The sequence below is a fragment of the Oncorhynchus masou genome, chromosome 10 (assembly GCF_036934945.1).
Source record: "Oncorhynchus masou masou isolate Uvic2021 chromosome 10, UVic_Omas_1.1, whole genome shotgun sequence".
NCBI classification, from domain to species: domain Eukaryota; kingdom Metazoa; phylum Chordata; class Actinopteri; order Salmoniformes; family Salmonidae; genus Oncorhynchus; species Oncorhynchus masou.
In genome coordinates, this window is record NC_088221.1 from 31,980,229 (window position 1) to 32,005,403 (window position 25,175).

General features: G+C 45.2%; 1 protein-coding gene, 1 long non-coding RNA gene and 1 pseudogene across 2 annotated transcripts; 1 reads left to right on the plus strand and 2 right to left on the minus strand.

The window, feature by feature from the left end:
* On the plus strand, window positions 1-12,714 carry LOC135547529 (serine/threonine-protein kinase Nek5-like). The gene is made up of 21 exons (XM_064976606.1): window positions 1-108; window positions 539-677; window positions 818-914; window positions 1,011-1,108; window positions 1,312-1,395; window positions 1,513-1,583; window positions 1,782-1,868; window positions 2,884-2,938; window positions 3,030-3,230; window positions 3,821-3,914; window positions 8,335-8,459; window positions 8,621-8,871; window positions 8,990-9,068; window positions 9,213-9,329; window positions 9,422-9,502; window positions 9,694-9,801; window positions 9,920-10,123; window positions 10,272-10,488; window positions 11,157-11,285; window positions 11,534-11,672; window positions 11,779-12,714. Exons 2-21 carry the CDS (start codon window positions 549-551, stop codon window positions 12,110-12,112), a joined length of 2,700 nt encoding a protein of 899 aa, XP_064832678.1. The 5' UTR covers window positions 1-108; window positions 539-548; the 3' UTR covers window positions 12,113-12,714.
* On the minus strand, window positions 12,593-15,330 carry LOC135547530 (GDP-Man:Man(3)GlcNAc(2)-PP-Dol alpha-1,2-mannosyltransferase-like; annotated as a pseudogene).
* Window positions 15,331-17,195: 1,865 nt separating this feature from the next.
* Window positions 17,196-19,752, minus strand: LOC135546982 (uncharacterized). Its single transcript, XR_010456653.1, has 3 exons — window positions 19,662-19,752; window positions 18,420-18,542; window positions 17,196-18,264 (listed from the first exon to the last, which is right to left on the minus strand). It is a non-coding gene; the product is annotated as an uncharacterized LOC135546982 (long non-coding RNA).
* Between the last annotated feature and the right edge of the window lie 5,423 nt (window positions 19,753-25,175).

Genomic DNA, 25,175 nt, shown 5'->3' on the forward strand with positions numbered 1-25,175 from the left:
CCATCTTTGTCAACATACTTTTCGGGTTAGATTTAACTCTGTTGAAAAAAACACATCACCACACAGTGTTCCCACAAATGTACATTTGAAAGGGAACGTGTCGCCTTGGTAAGTACCACTTTTGTTTGTTTGTTTTTAATGTAATGTAAAGCCCAATATTACACCAAAGAAGGTTAGTAAACTAGCTAGCAGACAAGCTAGCACATCGGCTCTGTGTACTGTCGCCATGGTAACGGGCTCATGCTGTCCTGGCGTTTTGGCAGCTGATTTTGTAGGTATCATCTGATCCATCCTATCCCCAACCAATGACAGGAATAGTGCTATCACCCGCCATCACGTCTTGCTATAAATACATGTGGCGTGGTGAATTAAGCATATGAAATCCAAACCATTCTCGTGTGTGTGAAATTGCATTATACAAGTTCATGCACTTAGAGGAGGTCTCATTTTCTGAGAACACACATAAGGATGAATTGTAAATGTATGACAATAGGTGTGTGTTTTCAAAACCCCTAAGTTTCTCCCACTGTTTCCTCAGGTGTTGTGTTATGAACCAGTATGAGGTGGTCCATCAGATTGGAGAGGGGGCATTTGGGAAGGCCTTCTTGGCCCTGGACAGGGACAGACACTGGGGTGGTGAGAGCCAGTGCGTGGTCAAAGAGATCAACCTCAGAAAGGTACCAACCATAGACTTATCTGTGATGCTCATCAAATCATAACCAAGCCTCTACACAACCAACTGCATTGTTTTAACCAGTAGGCCAGGAATTTGTTATGAGAATTTCCATCCCCTTTTTTGTTGCAATGTCATTCATAGATGTCACCTATGGAAAAGGAAGCATCCAAAAAGGAAGTCATGCTGCTTGCAAAGATGAAGCATCCAAATATTGTCACCTTTTTCAAATCATTTCAAGGTTTGTATCCAGTCAATATGTCTGTGTGTGTGTGTGCATACATGCGTACGTGCTTTCTTGTGTGTGATGTTGATCAGTTTATCCTGTCTGAAACAGAGAGCACTAACCTGTACATAGTGATGGAGTACTGTGATGGAGGAGATCTGATGAAGAAGATCAGTATGCAAAGAGGGGTTATGTTTACTGAGGAGCAGGTACAGACACACACACACCACAGGAGGTTGGTGGCACCTTAATTGGGGAAGACTGGCTCATGGTAATGGCTGTGTTTGATGCCATTCCGTTAGCGCCATTGCAGACATTATTATGAGCCGTCCTCCCCTCAGCAGCCTCCACTGGGACACACACACACAGGGTTCAAGGAAATACTCATGTAAACTATTTTGTTCCCACTCAGATAGTGGATTGGTTTGTACAGATCTGTTTGGGACTGAAGCACATTCATGACAGGAAGGTTTTGCACAGAGACATCAAAGCACAGGTATTAAACAGCTGTCATAGACAAAGCCACATAGATATCAAAGCACAGTTACCACTTATAACAACTTGATCTACTCTGATCATTGTTTTGTTTTTGTATTGTATGGTATTCTTCTAGAATATATTCCTTACCATGAAGGGGATGAAAGCCAAGCTGGGAGACTTTGGCATTGCAAGAATGTTAAACAAGTGAGTTTCTATGATAGTGGCAGAAGACTCACAGCCAGGAAAGAGACTACTGGTATTTTCTCCATAACAGCTGCTGATTACAGAGAGCTAGGACATGTTCCAAACCATGTTATTAACATTCCACATTCTACAACCATACTGTTACATTGTGTATTACAACTCATGTATATTTATGTTCTGATGAATGTGATTGGCTAGTACCATGGAGCTAGCCAGGACCTGTGTTGGGACGCCATATTACCTGTCTCCTGAGATCTGTGACAACAGACCGTACAATAACAAAACGTATGTACCATATTATCATCCCTTCTTTTTATTACTCTCTCTCTCACTCTATCGATGTCTTTCTCTCTTATTCACACACAGCCTCCCACTGGACACAGACGTCAGTTCAACGTCTAGTTTTGATTTACATTTGTTGGAGTTGTCTAACATGAATGCAACATGAAATCAACAACAAAAAATCACCATGCTGTTGAAAAAAATACGAAATCCAGTTAGTTTGTCATCACATAGATTTTTGGGGTTGAAATGATGTGGAAACAACGTTGATTCATCCAGTGTCTTGGCCTGCAAAAGTAAAAGCCAAAATGTCAGTGTTGTGTTTTGATGAAATGAGCTACTGTACCTCTTCCTAGCACACCCGCAGGATTTCCTGTTATGCTGTTATGTGTTTCGACAACCCAAAAATAGACCCTGTGTTACTTTCTACCAATAACATATGTCGGCGGTGTCTGATATGGTGATATGTTACCTGATGAGACACTGACTGACTGTGGGGAGAAGTTAACACGTTCATTCAGTATATGGCCATAACTGTTGTGTTGCAAACACCTTGCTCCATCTGAGCAATCAAAACATTGTGTGACATAATGTATTTCGTGTTGGAACTTGTTTGTGTAAACAGTGAAGCAAGCAGACAGGACTTTAGAGCCTTAGCTAGCTGCCTGATCAATCAGCCATGTGGCTGCAACAACGCCACCATTTTTTCCATCATACTCACATTCTGGCTAGTCTGAAATGGGTGTCCTCCCTCCATTAATAAGCACACATACACACTTTGTCTAGGCAGCTATTGTTCTGCTTTCTAGAGCTGGGATAGAGAGGGCGCTCCCTGAGTTTTACTGTCACATACATTTTTATGTGTAATTTCTCCTCTAACACGAATAGTTCACAGATCATCATATATATAATAAACTGTCATCCACCATTACCACAGCTGCAAAGTATCCTTGTGCATTTTATAATGATTGCTCTTATATTCAACAGCAATCTTTGACTGGTTCCCTCTGTTCCTCAGGGATATCTGGTCTCTGGGCTGTGTCCTGTATGAGCTCTGCACCCTCAGACATCCAGTAAGCACTGCTACAAACACACGAATGCACACACATATGCACATGCAATTCAAAGCCACACTATCTCAATAGTTTTTCTCTCCACCTGCAGTTTGAGGGCAACAGCCTGAGGCAGCTGGTAGTGAAGATCTGTAGGGGGCGCTATAACCCAGTCTCCACCCGCTACTCCTACGACCTGCGCCTGCTGGTCACTCAACTGTTCAAGGTCAGCCCGCGAAACCGGCCCTCCGTCAACTCTGTCCTCAAACGGCCCTTCCTGGAGAAACACATCAGCAAACACCTGGACCCCCAGGTAACTACTAGGGTACCAAGAAAGGGACTGGAGGCTCGGCCGGTAACCTTTCTATACGTTCCCCCTTAGGCTTAGATAATTATAAACAGAGGGGTGACTTTCTGTTTACAGAAATGAACATTGAAATCTTTTTGGGTTGAAACGGTTAAACAAAACTTACACAACCCAAATGTCCTAACTGCTCACACTTTGTAGAAGTCTTGTGACTTCTTGTCAAGAACAGATATTATTAGCTTGCATGTTTGTGTGTGTGTGTTTTTGGTTTTACTATCCTTGTGGGGACCAGAAGTCCTCACAAGGATAATAAAACAAGGAACATTATGCCAGTCCTCTCAAGAAAACATATTTTAGCCTTAGGGGTTAGGTTAATGGTTAAGGTTACAATTAGGGTTAGAATTAGGGTTAGGAGTTAAGGGTTTGGGGTTAAGGTTAGGTTAAGGTTAGGGAAAATAGGATTTTGAATGGGAATCAATTGTTTGGTCCCCACAAGGATAGTAAAATAAACATGTACAGTGTGTGTGTTATTGTATTATTGTGTTAACTTCAGGATGTCCTGTGCTGTTTCCTTACTCTGTTCTGGGTGTTTCTAGGTCATTGAGGAGGAATTCAGCCACACAGTGCTGCACAGAAAGAGAGCTGCAGGCCCACTACCTAGAGTGCGGGCCGCACCAGTACAGATCACCGGTACACATGCTTAAGGGACATAAGCGAAAAGATTGTGTTGCTGTATTTCTGTCTGAGTCCAAACATCCCCTTAACATAATCATTAGCTTTTCTCAGAATGGTTTCAGCCACACATTACCCAACAACAAAGTTTCCTACTTAAATAGGCTTGGCTCATAGGCTTGGCTTCACAGTAGCTGTGATGAAGTGTTGTCAGTTACACCACCTGGTGGTCAGGGTCATAGCATTCTCTCCAATATCTGTTCATCGTCATCAGAATACATTCACTAAAACTCTTGGCATCAAAACCAGTTACACAGAGCTGAACTGTGAGCACAGTTCAAAGATTGCTGGGCATGAAATGTAAATGACTTCAGCCGTGTCTCTCATTCTCAGAGTACAATCATCTAGTGAATGGCAATAGATGTTGTCATTCTATTAGGAAGCATGCCAGTGCTGACGTCAATTCTGGCACCTGTATTGTTATGGTACCATTATAGCAACTTTGGCTTGTCTGGGTATGCCAACTCAACATTACAATGATGTCAAATCAAATCGAATATTATTTGTCACATGCGCCGAATACAACACCTTACAGTGAAATGCTTACTGAATAGCCCTTAACCAACAATGCTTTAAGTAGATTTTAAGAAAGTAAGTGTTTAGTAAAAAATAGAAAATAAAAAACAAAAGTAACTATTAATCAAACAGCAGCAGTAAAATAATAATAGCGAGCCTACAGTTGAAGTCGGACGTTTACATACACTTAGGTTGGAGTCATTAAAACTCGTTTTTCAACCACTCCACACATTTCCTGTTAACAAAATATAGTTTTGGCAAGTCAGTTAGGACATCTACTTTGTGCATGACACAAGTCATTTTTACAACAATTCTTTACAGACAGATTATTTCACTTATAATTCACTGTATCACAATTCCAGTGAATCAGAAGTTTACATACACAAAGTTGACTATACCTTTAAACAGCTTGGAAAATTCCAGACAATTATGTCATGGCTTTAGAAGCTTCTGATAGGCTAATTGACATCGTTTGAGTCAATTGGAGGTGTACCTGTGGATGTATTTCAAGGCCTACCTTCAAACTCAGTGCCTCTTTGCTTGACATCATGGGAAAATCAAAAGAAATCAGCCAAGACCTCAGAATTTTTTTTGTAGACCTCCACAAGTCTGGTTCATCCTTGGGAGAAATTTCCAAATGCCTGAAGGTACCACGTTCATCTGTACAAACAATAGTATGCAAGTATAAACACCATGGGACCACGCAACCGTCATACCGCTTAGGAAGGAGACGCGTTCTGTCTCCTAGAGATGAACGCACTTTGGTGCGAAAAATGCAAATCAATCCCAGAACAACAGGAAAGTACCTTGTGAAGATGCTGGAGAAAACAGGTACAAAATTATATATACCCACAGTAAAACAAGTCCTATATCAACATAACCTGAAAAGCCGCTCCGCAAGGAAGAAGCCACTGCTCCAAAACCGCCATAAAAAGCCAGACTACGGTTTGCAACTGCACATGGGAACGAAGATGATACTTTTTGGAGAAATGTCCTCTGGTCTGATGAAACAAAAATAGAACTGTTTGGCCATAATGACCATGGTTATGTTTGGAGGAAAAGGGGGAGGCTTGTAAGCCGAAGATTACCATCACAACCGTGAAGTGTGGGGGTGGCAGCATCATGTTGTGTGGGTGCTTTGCTGCAGGAGGGACTGGTGCACTTCACAAAATAGATGGGATCATGAGGTAAGAAAATTATGTGGATATATTGAAGCAACATCTCAAGACATCGGTCAGGAAGTTAAAGCTTGGTCGCAAATGGGTCTTCCAAATGGACAATGACCCCAAGGATACTTCCAAAGTTGTGGCAAAATGGCTTAAGTACAACAAAGTCAAGGTATTGGAGTGGCCATCACAAAGCCCTGACCTCAATCCCATAGAAAATTTGTGGGCAGAACTGAAAAAGCATGTGCGAGCAAGGAGGCCTACAAACCCAACTCAGTTACACTAGCTCTGTCAAAATTCACCCAACGTATTGTGCTAAGCTTGTGGAAGGCTACCCGAAACGTTTGACCCAAGTTAAACAATTTAAGGCAATGCTACCAAATAGTAATTGAGTGTATGTACATTTCTGACCCACTGGGAATGTGATGAAAGAAATAAAAGCTGAAATAAATCATTTTCTCTACTATTATTCTGACATTTTACATTCTTAAAATAAAGTGGTGATCCTAACTGACCTAAGACGGGGAATTTTTACTAGGATTTAATGTCAGGAATTGTGAAAAACTGAGTTTAAATGTATTTGGCTAAGGTGTATGTAAACTTCGACTTCAACTGTATATACAGGGGGTACCGGTACAGAGTCAATGTGTGGAGGCACTGGATGGTCGAGGTAATTGAGGTAATATGTACATATAGGTAGAGTTATAGTGAATATGCGTAGATAATAACCAGAGAGTAGCAGCAGCGGAAAAAAGGGGCTTGGGTAGCCCTTTGATTAGCTGTTCAGGAGTCTTATGGCTTGGGGGTAGAAGCTGTTTAGAAGCCTTTTTGACCTAGACTTGGCGCTCCAGTACCGCTTGCTGTGCGGTAGCAGAGAGAACAGTCTATGACTAGGGTGGTTTGAGTCTTTGACCATTTTTATGGGCCTTCCTCAGACACCGCCTGGTTTAGAGGTACTGGATGGCAGGAAGCTTGGCACCAGAGATGTCCTGGGCCATATGTACTTCCCTCTGTACTGCTTTGCGGTCGGAGGCCGAGCAGTTGTCATACCAGGCAGTGATGCAACCAGTCAGGATGCTCTCGATGGTGCAGCTGTAGAACCTTTTGAGGATCTGAGGACCCATGCCGAATCTTCTCGGCCTGCTGAGGGGAAATAGGTTTTGTCGTGCCCTCTTCACGACTGTCTTAGTGTGTTTGAACCATGATAGTTTGTTGGTGATGTGGACACCAAGGAACTTGAATCTCTCGATCTGCTCCAATACAGCCCTGTCGATGAGAATAGGGGCATGCTTTGTCCTCCTTTTCCTGTAGTCCACAATCATCTCCTTTGTCTTGATCACGTTGAGGGAGAGGTTGTTGTCCTGGCACCACACGGCCAGGTCTCTAACCTCCTCCCTATAGGCTGTCTCATCGTTGTCGGTGATCAGACCAACCACTGTTGTGTCATCGGCAAACTTGATGATGGTGTTGGAGTCGTGCCTGGCCATGCAATCACGAGTGAACAGGGAGTACAGGAGGGGGCTGACCATGCACCCCTGAGGGGCCCCCGTGTTGAGTATCAGCGTGGTGGGTGTGTTGTTACCTACCCTTACCACCTGGGGGCGGCCCATCAGGAAGTCTAGGATCCAGTTGCAGAGGGAGGTGTTTAGTCCCAGGGTCCTTAGCATGGTGATGAGCTTTGAGGGCACTATGGTGTTGAACGCTGATCTGTAGTCAATGAATAGCATTCTCACATAGGTGTTCCTTTTGTTCAGGTGGGGAAGGGCAGTGTTGAGTGCAATAAATTGCATCATCTGTGGATAATAATGGTGTTGATGTGAGCCATGGCCAGCCTTTCAAAGCACTTCATGGCTACAGACTTGAGTGCTACCTGTCGTTATTCATTTAGGCAGGTTGCCTAAATCCCAGAACAAGGCAGGTTGCCTTCATGTTCTTGAGTACAGGGACTTTGGTGGTCATACATGTTGGTATTACAGACTCAGTCAGGGACAGGTTGAAAATGTTAGTGAAGGCACTTGCCAGGTAGTCAGCGCATGCTGGGAGTACACATCCTGGTAATCCGTCTGGCCTTGTGGATGTTGACCTGTTTAAAGGTCTTACTCACATTGGCTACAGAGAGAGTGATCACACAGTGTTACTTGCCTCGAAGCGAGCATAAAAGTAATTTAGCTCATCTGGTAGGATCGTGTCACTGGGAAGACCGCGGCTGTGCTTCTCTTTGTAGTCTGTAATGGTTTGCAAGCCCTGCCACATCCGACGAGCATCGGAGCCAGTGTAGTACGATTCAATCTTAGTCCTGTATTGACGCTTTGCCTGCTTAATGGGTCGTCAGAAGGCATAACAGGATTTCTTATAGGCTTCCAGGTTAGAGTCCCGCTCCTTGAATGTGTCAGCTCTACCCTTTAGCTCAGTTCGGATATTGCCTGTAATCCATGGCTTCTGGTTGGGGTATGTACGTACGGTCACTGTGGGGACGACGTCATCGATGCACTTATTGATGAAGCCAGTGACTGATGTGGTGTACTCAATGCCATCGGGGGAATCCCGGAACACATTCCAGTCTGTGATAGCAAAACAGTCCTGTAGCTTGTGATATTTCATCACAATGATTTACCTTCTATCTGTTAGCTGCATACTGTATGTATCTCCTTTTAGTTTTTTGTAACTTTCCATTTTTTCATCCTCTGTTGGTCCAGACATAGTCCCCAAAGCCAGAGTCTCAGAGAGGCCTCCTCCTCGGTCGAAGCCTGGGCCCTTGGTGAAGAAACCGTCCCCCAAACCAAATTGGAAACCCCCTACCAGAGTCATGCCACAGCACAAAGTAACTCACCTGTCTAAAGAACAACTAAATCAGTTACTCCTACAGTAGCTCACTACTGTATAACAGCTACTACATGAAAGCATGTTCCTAGAACTGTACCACTGAAATTCCATTTTATCTTGTTCCATCTTATCTTTTGGGTTTATGTTTTTGTTCCTCAGCCGTTTCATCCACGCGCAGCACAGATTAGGGTTCCAGTGGCCAGACAATGCGGTCAACAGAACCCCAGGTGGGACGGTCAGGCTGAAGTCAACCCTTATGACCACTACTATGCCCAGCTGGACGCCATCCAGAGAAGATACTCTCCTCTACCTCCTCGTCCTCCTCTTCCCTCTCATCATCCTCCGGTGGTTCAGGAGAGACCTGTGGAGAGCTATGATGACAGAGAGAATCACCCAGAACCTTATCAATTGTGAGTGTTCATTCAAGTATAACCATAATTATAGAATAATGAAGTGTTCTTCAAACCTGGTCCTTGCGAGATACAGGGTTTGCAGGCTTTTGTTAATTTGTGTGTGTTCTACCTTCAGGGTGGCTGCTGCTCATGATGAATACCGCCAGAGGAGACAGGAGGCCAACCAGTACAAGCTGAGGGCAGAGAAACAGCTGGTGGGTCTCAGGCTGTATTATGCTGAAACAGCCAGCTGTTTGCTGGCTTCTGTTAAATACTAGACAAACTGGACATGCTGCTGATGTATTGTAACTGTAATATCTGTAAATATGAACCCTGGCACTTCCCTTTTTCACCCCCAGGGCCTGCGACCATCCACAGCAGACGCTGAGCGTTACAGACAGCCTGAGCAGGACCAGGGGGCAGGGCGACCTGCACACCCACCCACACCTCACGACAGGAGGCAGGATGGGCAGCAGGTAAGACGGAACGGCAGGAGAAGGTGTGGAAAAGTGAATATGTGATTCTTTGTTTATTTGTCAAACATTCAGGTTCATGTCTATATGTGTAGGAGTATCTACGGAAGTTGCAGCACATCAGACAGCAATACTATAATGAGATGAGAGATATCAGAATGAGAGCTGATGCTGAGGTAAACACAATAACATATTGACATAAAGGTTTCTCTTTCATTCCCTATGCCCTACCATCATAACCACGTGCTATCTGCATAACACCACTGCATGTTTCTAATACCATTCTCACTGTACCAAACACAGATTTTTCCAACATTTAAGTCTATACAATGACATTGATATTAACAGAACAGACATATCTTTTCAGCCCCAGCCACAAGTGAAACCAGGCACATACCTGGTAGAGAAGCCCAGACACATAGAGCCACCAACACATAGTGTAGACCAGGACAGAGACAGACCCCAAACTCACCAGGTAAGACCAGGGGCTTTTTGCGAACGTTCACATAGAAATGGATTGTGTAAAACAGAAGTCTCTCACAATAAATAATCATTTCAGGCCTGTATCTTAAAATTCTATCTGCAACATTTAGGACATTGAAGGAGCCCTGAGACAGATCAGGCAGGAGAACAGACTGGAGAGGAGAGAGCTACAGAAGAAGCACAAAGACAAGAAAGCTATCATGTTTGAGATCAAGTTAAATGATGAAAGGATTCAAGAGGATGAAGACAAAGAAAAAGAGGAGAAGAGGGATGAGGAGAGAATAGTAGAGGACAAAAAGGAAGACGAGAAAGAGGTAAAAGATGACATGTTACCATGTTGCCTAAGTGAGTATGTTCATTTCAACGTGGTGTGTGACTTCACTTAGGACAATGGTGGGGCTCTCAAGCATCTCACCGTTTACCTGGTGTGTGTGTGTGTCTGTGTGTCTGTCTGTCTGGAAGGTGGACCCACTGAACCAGACCCTGAGCTTCCAGGCAGGGGAGGAGCTGAGGCACAGGGATTGGTCCGGGGCAGGATTGGGGGCAGGGCAGGATGAAGGCACACCCAGGTCAAAGGTGAGGAAGGGGTGGGGCCAGGCAGCACCACAGACCCTACTGGATGCCCTGGCTGAGATGGATGTGTCATCAGTGTGTACCACCATGGCTGTGCCTGAACTGGGTGAGTGGAAGTGACACAATGGAAGAATCTCAATTGCATACTCCTCGCATCCTCTCTCCTCTCTCCTTGTCTCCTTGTCAAAACCCATTGTATGAGAAGGCCAGCGGTCCTCCAATGGGTTTTGAAGCGGCCAGGACCAATCCCTCCTCTGTCCTCTCTCCTTCGTGTCCCAGAAACCGATAAGTGGTCAAGGGGAGTGTCAATTCGTTAGTAGGCGAACCGAGGAGTATGCTACCCTCCTCATTTACCTACTTCGCCAAAGGATCCACAAGAGTATCCTCCCGGCGGCAAGTGTGGATGTGTTTTTTAATCCGCCACACCCCCTTTGAATCAGCTGTTGTTTTCTTGCAGGAGGAAAGCTTAAACATATTTAAAAACAATACGCTACTTATCCTTTAATCTATAAAATGTATTGAACAACTAACTTAAATAGTTTTACGAATGTACACATTTATTTTGGGATTCCACCCTGTATATGGAATTTTCCTGATGACACGTGATTGGAGAAGGAGAGTATAACTTCATACAAGTGCACTTTTGTCCACTTTCCCTCTCCTTGCCGCCTCTCCTCAAGAGAGGACGCAGGAGTTGAAAAACACCCCAATTGAGATCTTCCCTTAGTGTCAGTGTTCAGCAGGGTCAGTACTGTACTCTCTTCCTTCACCCAGGTGATGCTGCAGATCTCCAAGGGAATGCAATATGGGAGAGGAGACCGTGGGGAGAGGGTCCCCCCAACACCCTGCTCCATGCTTTGGGCCAGGCTGAGCTAACCTCCACCCTGGACTCTGTAATGCCAGGTCAGACTCCTCTTAGACTTGACCCCAGGGTTTTAAATTGATAGGGAGAATCTCGATTGTATACTCTCTCCTCGCCTTCTCGAAACCCATTGGTTGAGAAAGTCACATGGAAGGGACCTCTGGCTTTGGGTTTTGAGAAGGAGGCGAAGAGAGAGGATGCGAGGAGTATGCAATTGAGATTCTCGCCAGGTCTAGAATTCTCAAATACAAGAGCACAGCAATTAGACACCTTTCTCCTTCCCTCTTAGAACCATTGACTGAGAAAGACCGCGCCAAGGAGCCGGAGAAAGAGGGAGCCGAAACAGAGGAAAAAGCGGAGGAGGATGAAGACTCAGATGTGGAGATGGACGAGGAGCGTCTGGAGCCCAGATCGGATGATGACGACACGTGAGTGTGACACTGGGCTGATGCTGACAATGAATGTGCTTGTGTTACTCGGCCAACCTTTATGACATTTCATTCTTCCTACATTTTTCAATCTCTCCTTCCTCAGGAACTTTGAGGAGTCTGAAGATGAGCTGAGAGAGGAGGTGGCAGAGTCAATGATGAACCTTTTTATAATGGAGGATGGAGAGAGTGTGAAAGAGGAGGGAGGAGAGAAGATTGTAACAGATGGAGCAGTGGGGGAAATAGAGTTAGACAGTCAGGAAATTGTAGATCTCCAGCAAATACACCCTGTGATAGAGCCCACTGGTTACACCTCCATAGAGGGTAAACCCTCTCAGACTCAAGCTGCAGGGTGTGAGACTCGGGCAGAGCAACCAAGGAATACCCAGGTTTCAGACAAGGACTGTGAGGCCAATAAGAAGCAACAGCCAGAAAATTAGTGTTCATATTATTGAGATTTAAGTGAAATTAATGGATTATTTTCTACAAAAAACAGCAAGTTTGAGTAAGCTATCTCTATAATTTCCAGCAACATAACTTGCATATATTGTTTTCTTGGCTATATGTAGACGTCACAGGTGGTTGGTGGCACCTAAATTGGGGAGGACGGCCTCATGGTAGTGGCTGGAGTAGAATGGTATCAAATACATGATTTTGCACCATTGCAGCCTTTATTATGAGCCGTCCTCACCTCAGCAGCCTTCACTGCCAACCTGTGGCAAGAATAGGTATCACTTGGCCCAAACTTTAACCGAGTAGACCTGTCTTACATTTTTCTCAACTGCAGGTTTGGTGCTACCTATTCTTGCCACAGGGTGGCAGTATAACATAAGCAGGCAGACAAGTATTTGGGTGTTGAAAATGTTTGTTGTTACATGAAGCAACCTCTAAAGACTAAATCAAAATAATAAAATACAACACAAGGTTGAATGTTTTATTCATCAGACATATGAACAATACATGTACTTTTCCAAAATAAAACATAGTTTGTATATTTACATTTCCTGCACATTAAATCAGTAACATTTCTGAGCCATGGTCCCTTACAGAGGGCGGGAATAAAAATCACACAGAAAAAAAATAGCACAATGATATTTGGTCATTCTTCGCAGGTGAAACCAGTACAGAAACCTCTATTCAGGATCAAATTCTTTTTGAGTGTAAATGTATAAATAGAATGTCCACCACGTCACTTCACTGTAACTCTATCAAGACAGAGCAGGTAAGATAAGCATCCTCATTTATTCATATTAATAAAGCCAGCAAAGCTCCGATAGACCATCAGCGTTCCAACATTCAAATTGATTCGACCAATCAGGCCTGTGAGTGCTGCAGAGGGGTGGGAGTGATTGGTCTTCCTTCATCGCTGCTGTGTTCCCATCAGAGGTTCCATGGAAGACAGGAAGTTAGAGTCAAACTCATGGTTTGAGAAACGGTGAACGGACCGCCGGGTGTTCCGCCGGATCTTCATCGTGCCGCCGACGACAGGGTCAGGATGGTCTCCATGGCGGTGGCGTAACTCTCCTCACTGTCGGCCAGGAAGCCAGTCTGTCCACCCTCGTAGGGAACCACAATGTCCAGCTTGGGGCAGCCGGACTTGTGAACCAGGAGTCCCTACAGCCATCCATTCTACTACACCTGAGACAGAAGAGAAGAGGAGGCAGAGTAGGGACAGGGATCACAAGTTTGGCATTTACAATACTTGTCTAAAAGATAAGATGGTAGAGATTAGATTAATACCTAAACCAAAATGCTAGTTCCACATAGTGTGCACGCCAATGGTGGCATCCATCAGCTCCCTCTTTAGCTACTGAAAGGAAGCGTTGAGTTTAAACTCCACCCTGTCAGTCACACCCAGCTCCTGGCACAACCCCTTAGCATCAGCACTCTATCCTCATTCTCCTGGTTATGGCAGCAACCAATCAACACCAGTCTCTGAGACTCCCGCCCTCGCCCCTTTCCTCTCCAGAAGCTTCTGAAATGCCCTTATCTGTAGCCGATGGTCTTTTCTGGTCAGAACTGACCCACGGAGACTATCGAATGGCACTTCCTGTCTCTGATAACCTCCCCTTTCACTTCATCCTCCAATGGCATGTCAATGAAGGAACGGACGTCACAGGGCGGGTAGACCACGCCGGTGCGGCTGGGGGTGCGCCACAGAGCCGGCATGTGGCCCAGTGTCCAGGTTGAGTTGGGCCGTAGATCAGAGTGAAGGCACAGTAGTACATCACCTTAGCCATACTAAGGACAGGGTTAGTAGAGATGTTGTCTGCATTGTTGAACCTGTTGGGTTTGTAGGAGGGAGTGGATGATTACAAATACTGCAGAGGAAAATCAATTTGATAACTAGTCCTATAACAAAAACAAAAACACTATTAAAGAGCACATTATCCTCAGTATCACAATTAATAACAATACCAATATGCTTTATGTAAATCAAATAAGCAGTACTGACCTGGGGTTCCTCTCACCACAGAAAGCATGTTGAGTTTTGAGTTTATTTTATTTTTACAGGGACCGTGCACATGAATCAACGTTTCAGTAAAAGCGCAGGTTTTAGCCAGCCGGCTAATTTTCAACCTCAGTCCCTGGGCAGGTTATTGTCAGTACTGACGGTGGAAAAGTGCACATAGCTGCCCACCCTGCGTCCTCCCAGGTAGCTGAAGATAGGCAGTGTGAAGGCATAGCCCATGGATTCCATATAGAGGTCTGGTATAAAGGATGTGAGGGCCTCCCAGCCCAGGAACATGGTGTCCATGCTCTGCCCCAGCAGGGTGAAGTGGGGGTAGGAGCTATCCTCAAGCAAGAGACGGTTCTTCAGGAATATGAAAGTCACTGGACGAGGCAAGCTGATGTTGAATCATTGTCGTGGCACCCTCCAGAATCTATTACCCCGTGACACCTTGGTCACCGGTGTACACAACAACAGAGATGTGTGGGTATCTACAGGAGGGAAGACACAGAAGAGACAACTCAACACATCAGGAGATTAAGTAATGGAAATACAGGTTATGAAGATCATGAGCACTCTATGAATGCATTAAAATCTAAAAATAGGCTCAGACAGTGTAAAACGACCTATTCTGAAGCGCTCTGAGGGCACACGCTCCCCGCCCCATTCAGCATTACAGTAGGGGTGGAAAAAGGCCACCGTTGGGAGCTGTCCTGAGCCAGGCGTGCTTTCCGACTCCTCTGCATCCACAGTCGGACACCCATGGCCAGTAGAAACAGAAGCAGCGTCAGCACCAAGTTCAGATACATGCGTGGCAGCACCATTGCCCATACTAATCTGTTTAAAGTCAGGAAGAATTATACTACTAGCGATAACACCATGGTGGCTGGCTGACTGGTTCTACTGGCTAGACCGTAGATGAATTTAACACCAGTATTTGACAATGTTATGTCGATACAATGAACTCCGATATTAAAATGTATTTTCTTAGTCATAGACATGGCTACCCGCTAGCTATGACTGTCCCTTGTTCTTTCTTCATAGTCATAGATATGGTTATTAACTAGCTAACGTTATCTATCTATGACTGTCACTTGTTCTTTCTTCATATAGCCAGTTTCTTAGCAATAACTGCAAGGTTAAGATAACTACGATCTGCATTTACTACGACGGGTGTTGAATCATTGTCCGACAAAGCAACATCATTTATTTATTGGTTATTATCTGATGAAGTCGCATGAGCACAGAGATGATGAGAGATGATGATGATCATGGCCAGCCATCTTGACAACACAAACTTTGACACAAGAAGTAGTTGTAGCGCTGTCTTTTGAGGTGAATGTATGTGATTGGTCCATATGTCGTTGTTTACGTAGGATGTCAGAATTAAAGCTACACGCTACTTGATGGCTAAAATATGCATTGGTGGAAAAAGTACCCAATTGTCATTCTTGAGTAAAAGTGAAGACACCTTATTATTAGAAAATGACTCAAGTAGAAGTGAAAGTCGCCCAATAAAATACTACTTGAGTAAAAGTCTAAAAGTATTTGGTTTTAAATATACTTAGTATCAAAGTAAATGTAATTTAGCAGTTCCGGGTGCAGCTCTTCCAGAAGTAGGGGTGCATGTCGTTGTTGGACATCCTGAGCTGTGTGAGGGAGAGGCGCAGGGCACCACCGGGCAGGCCAGGCAACTGGTTCCCCCTACACATTCAGGTACTCCAGAGTCCTGCAGCCAGAGGTGTTCTGGTACAATAATAACACAAGGTGGGTACTATGCAGAGGTGTTGAAATGGGTGAGTTACCCCCACACAATGTAAGATCTTGGGAAAAGCTCTATATTATGGTCTTTGCAACCTTACTGCCTTCGCTGGACTCTACCTGAGTTTTCTGATGCCATTGGTTAGGGATGAGAGAAGGTTGTAGGAGACATCTATAAACTGCAGAGAGGGCAGCTGGTATAGTCTGTAGGTAGGACAAACAGCACAGGACTCAGATCTGGGACACCGACAGACTTCTGACAGCAGGGTAGGTTTATAACACTGTGTATAACAGGTTCCCAACACTGTAGCTCCCCATGGTGGCTCTTACTTAGATGGCAGAAAGGTGTTCTTGCAGAAGGACATGATAAAGGTCTTGAGCCTGGTGAGTCTGTGGATGCCGGTATGAATCTCCTCTATGGGGCAGTCTCTCATCTTCAGCACCTCCAACTGTGTGAGCTCATACACCTGTTTAAAGAGAGTGGGGGAAATGCATATTTGGCTATATACATACTTCCCAGAGACATGGAAGTTGTCTTGCCATGGAATTGCAGTGCCATTTTGCGACATGCTTTCAGAAGACCATTTTCAAATAAATAGGCTCTAAAATAAGCCCCTGTAATTCGGTATGACATGCTTGTGGTTTGTTTCAGTTCACAAGGAATCTCACTTCCACTGGGAAGATAGTGAGGTCATTGAAGGACAGGTTAAGGTAAAGCAGACTCTGGTCCAGAGGAGCCAGATCAGGAAGCAGGGCGATGATGTGGGCCTGAGAAACACACTGTGAATCCCTCTGTCAAGGTTCAGAGAGAAAGATAAGCTCTAGCTCACATATTCCTCTTCTACTTCCTGCTATGCTATATTTGAGTGATAGTCGTTTTATTTCCTTTTAATGTTAGGTCGGTCAAACAAAGTATGTTTGTGTTTCTGTCACTCTCTCAATTATGCTGCAAAGCCTCAAAGGCAACAAAGGCATAAGGAATAAATAATAAAATAATATATAAATAATTGCCAAAGGACACACATCCCCACAAAAACACACAGTCAACAACACACAGCACATTCAGGGTGAATGCCTCGCCCCCCTCTATCAGACAGTCGAGTATGGCCAGCTCAGATGGGCTGATGGCCTCTCCAGAGTGCCTGAACAGGGAGTGGGTCTGCCGAAAGTCCCGGAAGTGCTTGAGCTTCAGAGTTCAGGATTACCTCCATTCCTGCTCAAATGAAAAGTGGATTCATATTCTACAAGAAATTTGGAGCTTGGCTTGGTACAAACAACTCATCAAATCAAGCTTTATTTATACAGCACATTTCAGACAAGGAATGCAACACAATGTGCTACACAGGAAAATAAAAACTGAAATATTTACAATACAACAAACATAAGATGAAAAAAACAAAACAATAACAAATCAAAACTGAACGACTAAAAAGCACGATAAGGAAAGGCACCAATAAAAAGGTGTGTTTTAAGAGGGCTGTTTATGTAGTGTTGGTTATGGTATAGTAAGTGAGAAGGCAAACATGTTCTTGCCTGGGGGTATATGTTTTCCTGCTTCTGAACATATTGTCTTTCCCCTGGTGGTACCCAGATCTCTACAGACCTCTGCTCAGACCTGCAGGTCTCATCTCCCTGACAGTTCAACCGACACATCATCTGAGCCTGCACCTCCATACGGATCAATGCTGTCAGTTTTAATCAGATAACACAACAAATACTAACACACACACACAATACACATGAGGAAACAGTACACCACTGTAACTTACAAAAGCAAGCATCCTTGTCATACAATACTCACTTAATAATACAATCTGGACTCTAGTCTACTACAATGACAGGTCATCTTTTAATATATTATATACAGTATGTTTCACATATGATCTGCCTCTGTGGGATTCTGGTCTTTGCCTCTAGCACTTTCTCAGTGGACTTGGACACTTCAGCTGCTTGGACACTTCAGCCCACTGCCCTTGGTGCAGTTACATTAGGAAGAACCCAACCAACTTCCTCTAGTTGCAGTGAGACAGGGCCACTTTCTTCAGGCCCTCCAGCAACTGGTGCCCACTGCCGCCATTAGGGTCCCGTAGGAAATCATTGAAGCTAAAGGTAGGGAGAGAAGGGATGCATCTGGTGTCTGTCTTGAGGCGGTCGAGGAGGGGGATTTTAGGGAGGGTACATAGGGGTTAACAGGAGAAGCCCTCAATTATTTTAGGCATCAGCATCATTGGGACTGAGGTCAGGGGAGTGGGGGCCACTCTGAAGGCTGCAAGGTCATAGTCCCAAAGAGGAAGCACATGGCAACTCAACTCCATTCCCTCTGTGGCACTGTCCTTCAGAGCCTTTCTCTCTGTTGATGGCAATGAGTCTATGATTGTACTTGGAGAAAACAAATACAAATGAGTTCACAAGTTTCCCATGACACTTTTAACAGTTGCATCAAACATAGGCCTAGATTAAGAAGGATACAGTTCATTTCTGCAGTTATCAAATGCAATGAGACATGCTCAATGAGGGTAAAGTACTTAACTTACCTGAAAATATAGGTAGAAGAAGTGGTTTCACAATGGGGGGAATCTTTTAAGGGGGAAAAGGCCACCGAAGAAGCCTTGCATGTTCTGATGGCATAGCGACTCCACCTTGAACGTTTTTAATTCCTGGCAAAAAGTAAAGTAGCTAAGTTAACTGTAGACATTTAGAGTAGCATAAATGCCTGACAAACCAATCTACAAATATTTCATGAAGCTGTAAATGGGAGCCAATGGTAACAGTATGATGGGAATAATATAAACGTCCTAGAGTTAGCTAGCTAGGTAAATTAGAACCATCACCAAAGTCTTTATAGGCTACCTATCCAGTCCCATCAGCATCAAGTGTGTCAGCCCAATATAACCTAAGAGTCATCCCCTGGTTAAACGGCCTGTAATCTGTTTTAAGTAACTAATTAATCAACTGAGGGAGCAAAACTGGCAAGCCTAATGCTGCATCTATGTGGTAGGCGGTAGACGGCGTCGGTCAACGGCAAACCGGATGCCATTGTTTTCAATGAACATACGATTGTATATGCCGTTAGCCGCCACAGTAGACGGGATTTACCGCCAGAGACAGTTAAAACATTTAAACTTTTTCTGTCTGTCGTAGCGTTGTTTTCTACCGGATGTTGATTTGCACGGTTTGTTTACTAAAATCACCATAGCAACGCATACCATCGTGCTGACTTCCTTTTTGTCGTAACCCTATTTCTTGCTTTCTTGACCGACTCCAATACGGTTTTTGCGTGCCTTGTCTAAACGCAGCATTGACGCTAACGTTAGTAGTTGACACACATGAAACAGATTCATTAGCTAGCCAGCTAAGCTAACCAATAACCATTCATACAATAACAGCAACCAATGAATCTACCAAATAATGAAATTTGAAACTCGTTCAAAATTAACATCACATTCGTAATTTCGCATTTAGTTACCTAGCTTACATCATATTGTCACGTTTTGGGGGCAAACTCACCGCTGAGTTTTCCTTGGCAACCGACATATCAAATCAAGGAATCTGAGTCAACCAGGTTCAAAGGTGCATAAAGGTCTGCTACCACACTACAGTATGTCAATGCAAATATGGCAGAAAAGGTATGTATGACTATGTTAAGCGTGACAAATAAGTGTTTTCCAAGTACAGTTTACTGTCTCATAGACTAGACACATCTATTTAGGTCTATATTGTAGCGACCCGCACAGACAGCTGTGTGTTAGGCTATTAGTTGGTTGTGTTGCACTTACCAGTAAGTACCCAGTGTTCGCGGGGTCCGACATGCCAATCAACCTGCTATCTGCCAATCACGGGAATGCCTGGAATGTTCTGATGCCGGGCATCCTGGTAGTTGGCGGAGTAGCGTGGAGGGGGGTTGGGCAGGGGGATGGAGCATTGGAAGACGTCTGATTGTTTTATAGGGTATGGTTGTTTTACAGGGCATCCTTCATTTAATTGGCATGGGCTCCGGCCAAACAGTAGCCTGTGTGAAGTTGGGTTAATAAACCGTAAATTTGTAAACTCAATCTTCTGCCTGGACAATTGTTCCTTTATGATCTAGTCAGGTCATTACAATATAATCCAATCAAATTTTATTGGTCACATACACATGGTTAGCAGATGTTATTGCGAGAGTAGCGAAATGCTTATGCTTCTTGATCCGACAGTGCAGCAGTATCTAACAGGTAATATGTAACAATTCCACAACAAAACCTAAATACACACAATCTAGTAAAGGAATGGGATAAGAATACATAAGTATAAAATATATGGATGAGTAGTGACAGAGTGGCTAAGATGCAACAGATATTAAAGGATAGTGAAGGATACAGTATACATTATATACATATGAGATGAGTAATGCAAGATGGGTAAACATTCTTAAAGTGAGGAGTGTTCCATTTATTAAAGTGGCCAATGATATCAAGTCTGTAGGTAGGCAGCCGCTTCTATGTACCAGTGGTGGCTGTTTAACGAACTGATGGCCTTAAGATATAAGCTGTTTTTCAATCTCTCTGTCCCAGCTTTGATGCACCTGTACTGACCTCGCATTCTGGGTGGAGGCAGGGTGAACAGACAGAGGCCCGAGTGGTTATTGTCCTTGATTATATTTTTTGCCTTCCTTTGACATCGGGTGTTGTAGGTGTTCTTGAGGGAAGGGAGTTTGCAACTTGTGATGTGTTTTGCAGACCGCACCAACTTCTGGAGAGCCTTGCGGTTGTGGGTGGTGCAGTTGCCATACCAGGCGGTGATACAGCCTGACAGGATGTTCTTAATTGTGCACCTGTAAAAGTTAGTGAGGGTTTTCAGTGACAAGACACATTTTTTCAGCCTCCTGAGGTTGAAGAGGCGCTGTTGCGCCTTCTTCACCACACTGTCTGTGTGCGTGGACCATTTCAGTTTGTCGACGATATGAACACAGAGGAACTTTTCACCTTCTCCACTGCTGTCCCGTCAATGTGGATAGGGGGGTGCTCCTTTTGCTGTTTCCTGAAGTCCATGATCATTTCTTTTGTTTTGCTGACATGGAGTGAGAGGTTATATTCCTGACACCACACTCTGAGGGCCCTCACCTCCTCATTGTTGGCTGTCTCGTCATTTTTGGTAATCAAGCTTACCACTGTTGTGTCATCTGCAAACGTTATGATTGAGTTGGAGGCATGCATGGCTACGCAATCATGGGTGAACAGAGAGTACAAGAGGGAGCTGAGAACGCACCCTTGTGGGGCCCCAGTGTTGAGGATCAGCGGAGTGGAGATGCTTCCTACATTCACCACCTGGGGGTGGCCCGTCAGGACGTCCAGGACCCAGTTGCACAGGGCATCTTAAAGACCCAGGGTCTCAAGCTTAATGATGAGTTTGGAGGGTACTATGGTGTTGAATACTGAGCTGTAGTCAATTAACAGCCTGTCGTTGAACCTGAGCTGAGGACCTCAGGAGCGCTGACTGAGCCTTCTTCCAGGTCCGGCGGCAACGAGAGATGAGGCGTTGAGTGGAAGGGACCGCCACTTCAATCTCCTGACCAGGAAACGGGGGGCAGTGGAGGTGTTGGCAGTGGATTAGGTGTTGGCAGTGGATTAAGAAGCCCCAAAGGCTGCTGACGAGGAGTCTTGTTCCGGGCACAGGTCGGACAAGCAGCCACGAAGGTCCGAGTGTCCGCCTCTGCCGAGGTCCACCACAATCTCCTCCTCAAAAACTCTAGCTTTCGCTGCCCTCCCTGATGAGAGAAGAGACAGGACGAGTGAGCCCAATAGGGGCAAAAGTCTGTTAGGTTGACAGCCGTCTGGAACTGCCTCCCTACCATGCACCTCGCTCACTACAGTCTCTATACCTCAGGACACTCAGGCACGAGGATGAGCGACCTGGGGATGATAGAACCAAGTGGCCGATCCTCACAGGAGCTGGGAAACTGGTGAGAAGGGCATCCAGCTTCACGTTCTTAGTCCCCTTACGGTAAGATAACATGTATCTGAACCGAGTGAATAAGAGCCTGCCGGGGACTGAGGCATTAACCTCCTGGATGTAGGCCAGGTTCTCGTGGTCAGTCCAAACCGTAAAGGGGTGTTCCGAACCCTCCAACCAGTGTCGCCACCCCTCCAAAGCCAGTTTGACTGCAAGAAAATCCAGATTTCTGACATCATAGTTCCTCTCCTCTGGAGAGAGACGCCTGGAGAAAAAGGCACAGGGATGAAGCTTTTGGTCTTTAGCCGTGGGATGAGACAGAACCGCACCCACGCCAACATCAGAGGCATCCACCTCTACCACAAAGGGAAGAGAAGGATGCGCATGAACAAGAATGGATGCAGAAGAAAACCAATGTTTCAGGTACTGGAATGCCTTCTCAGCAGCAGAGGTCCAGCATACATGCCCAGCCGAGCCCTTGGTGAGCGCTGTCAATGGCGCAGCCACAGAACTAAAAAGTCACTCACAAATCTCTGAAATGAGCAAAACCCCAAAAACACTGGACTTGTTTGACTGTGTTGGGCATCAGCCAGTTGACCACTGCTTCTATATTTTGGGAGTCCATACTTACACAGCCTTGAGACACGATGTACCGTAGAAAGGATATCTGAAGAACGTGAAACTCACTTTTCGGCCTTCATGAACAAGTGATGAGAGAGGAGTCTTTGAAGGACCTGGAAGCATTAGTAAGTCCAAAGATCCGGTACTAATAATGTCCATTAGGGGTGTTGAACGTTGTCTTCCACTCATCTCCCTGTCTGATGCGCACCATATTAGATTTACAGATTGCGTACAATTTTGAGAAAGCCGTAGCTCCCTGGAGTCTCTCAAAAGCTGACAACATATGAGGAAGAGGGTAACGGTTCTTCTTCCCAACAAAGAAAAAACCCGCTCCTGCAGGTGAAGTGGACAGCTGAATAAAAATCAGCCACCAGCGCCTCCGTAAGATAACTATTCATGGTTGCAGTCTCTGGACCTGAGAGAGAATACATCCCTCCTCTCGGAGGAGTGGTGCAGGGGAGGAGGTCTATGGCGCAATCGTAGGACCTGTGAGGAGGTAGTTTGCTGGCCCTTCGTTTGCTGAAGACCTGACCCAGATCCCAGTAATCCCGAGGTACGCGAGAAAGATCAGGAATGTCATCCCCAGTCGGGGGAACAGGAGAGTCAGAAACCTAAAGACGAGCAGGGCCGGAAAGAGGTGGAGTGAGTTGCTGGCAGGGGAACTGGCATGAAGGATTCCATTCCAGAACTTTTCCAGAGGGCCAGTCAATTTGAGGATTATGGGTGGAAAGCCACAGATGTCAAAGAACCAGGTGGAGCTCAAGGGATTCCACCAGATGTAACTGTATAAGCTCCACATGGTAATCCAGAACTCGTAGCTGAATAGGCATGGTACATTGCTTCACCTTCCCCAGACCCTAGGGGTTGACCATCCAGCGCAGTGATCGAAAATGGAATGTCCAGTTTAGTGAGAGGCAGCCCCTATTGGAGATCTAACGTGCGACCTAGAAAACAGCCGGTAGCCCCCAGAGTCTATGAAAGCAGGAATGTACAACTGACCATTGTCCCACTGCAGGTTGGCCGGAAGCAAGGCGCATACTGTGTCAGCAGCTGGAGACTGTTTCTGACTCACCAGTATTCTTCCATCTACTGACGAGTCATCCCGTTTCCCATCAGCTCGGGACAGGAGGCACGGAAATGTCCAGACTGTCCATAGTAAAGACAACGTTACCTGTTAATCCTGCGCCTTCTCTCCAGAGAGGACAGTCTGGTGCGTCCCAATTGCATCAACTCCTCTGAAGGATATGAAGGAGGCCCAGAGCTGAATTGAGAACACTGACGGGGTACAGGACAAGCATACGCAGCATAAGGCAGTGCAAACCAACAAAGAATCAACTCCCTCAGCAGAACCCAAAACACTGGAACCAACACTTAACTCCTCCGTCCCCTCCCGACAACGTTCCCGAACCCGGTTGTCAATCTGAATGGCCAGAAAGATAAGCTCATCCAGAGTGTCAGGGTTGTCCCGGGAAGCCAGTTCATCCTTGAGAACCTTGCTGAGTCTGTTCAGAAAGGCTGAGTGAAGTGCCTCTGTATTCCAACCGCTCTCAGCGGTGAGTGTCCGAAAGTCAATGGCGTAATCGGCTATGCTCCGGCTGCCCTGCCGCAGCTCAATGAGTCTTTGGGCAGCATTCCTGCCACTGATGGGATGATCAAAAACCTGTTAATTTCCTGGCTGAAGCTTTGCCAATTAAAACAAATGTCTGATTGTTGCTCCTATATGGCCGTGGCCCAGGCCAGAGCCCGTCCTGAGAGCAAGGAGATGACGTATGCTACTCTGGAACTCTCGGTGGGAAACGTTCATGACTGCAGCTCAAAGAACAGCGATCAATGGAGCAGGAACCCACGACACCTCCCAAGATGCCCCTCCATGCGCTCCGGTGCCGGGAGATGAGGCTCCCGAGGGAAGGAAGAAGATGAGCTGGTAGGGAGTGGAGGGTAAGGAATCGTCACAGGTGTAACAGCCGTTGCTCCCTTCTGTCCTGTCTGCAGAGCGGACACAAGAGTTCTTAAATCCTCCGACAATGTCTTCAGCCGTGCCTCATGACGACTAATCATAGTTCCATGGTGGGTGAGAGCCGACCGTAAATGGTGGAGCTCAGAGTGTCCCTCAGATGATGGAGAAATCTCTGCTGGGTCCATTGTGGCTTAGGTCTACTGTGACAATAATGCTCGTACGAACTCAGACCCAGGCGCAGAGAAACACAGCAGGCAGAAGTAAGGGTAAATACAGAATATTTACTAAGGTCCTCACAGAAAACACAAAGCAAGGGCACACTAATTAAAACATGAGACTTAAGCAAAAATCCCTGCCCACAGAAGAACTTAAATAGCCAGGCAACAGGTGAACCGAGAGGGCAATCAACCACAGGTGAAACCAATAATAACAATCAGGGTAACCTGGACACTAGAAACAAAGTAAGGGTGCCCTCCAGCAGTAACCTAAGGGAGCACAATCAAAAATGAAACAGACTCTGTGCCAGTTTCCATGTTTCATTTTAAAACATGTATCTTACAAAGGAGTTGTTTAATCAAACTTTAATCTATTTATCTGTATATGGAATTGTATTTTTTTTTAATATGTACTCATTTTTTCCTCATCTTTACAGGAAAATGCCACGGGCACTATCTAATGTGTGGAGACATTTCACTGCAGCTAATGTAGAAGGAAAAGCTGTGTACATTTGCAAATACTGTGCCAAATCATATGTGAAGAATGCAACAAAGATGCAGAATCATCT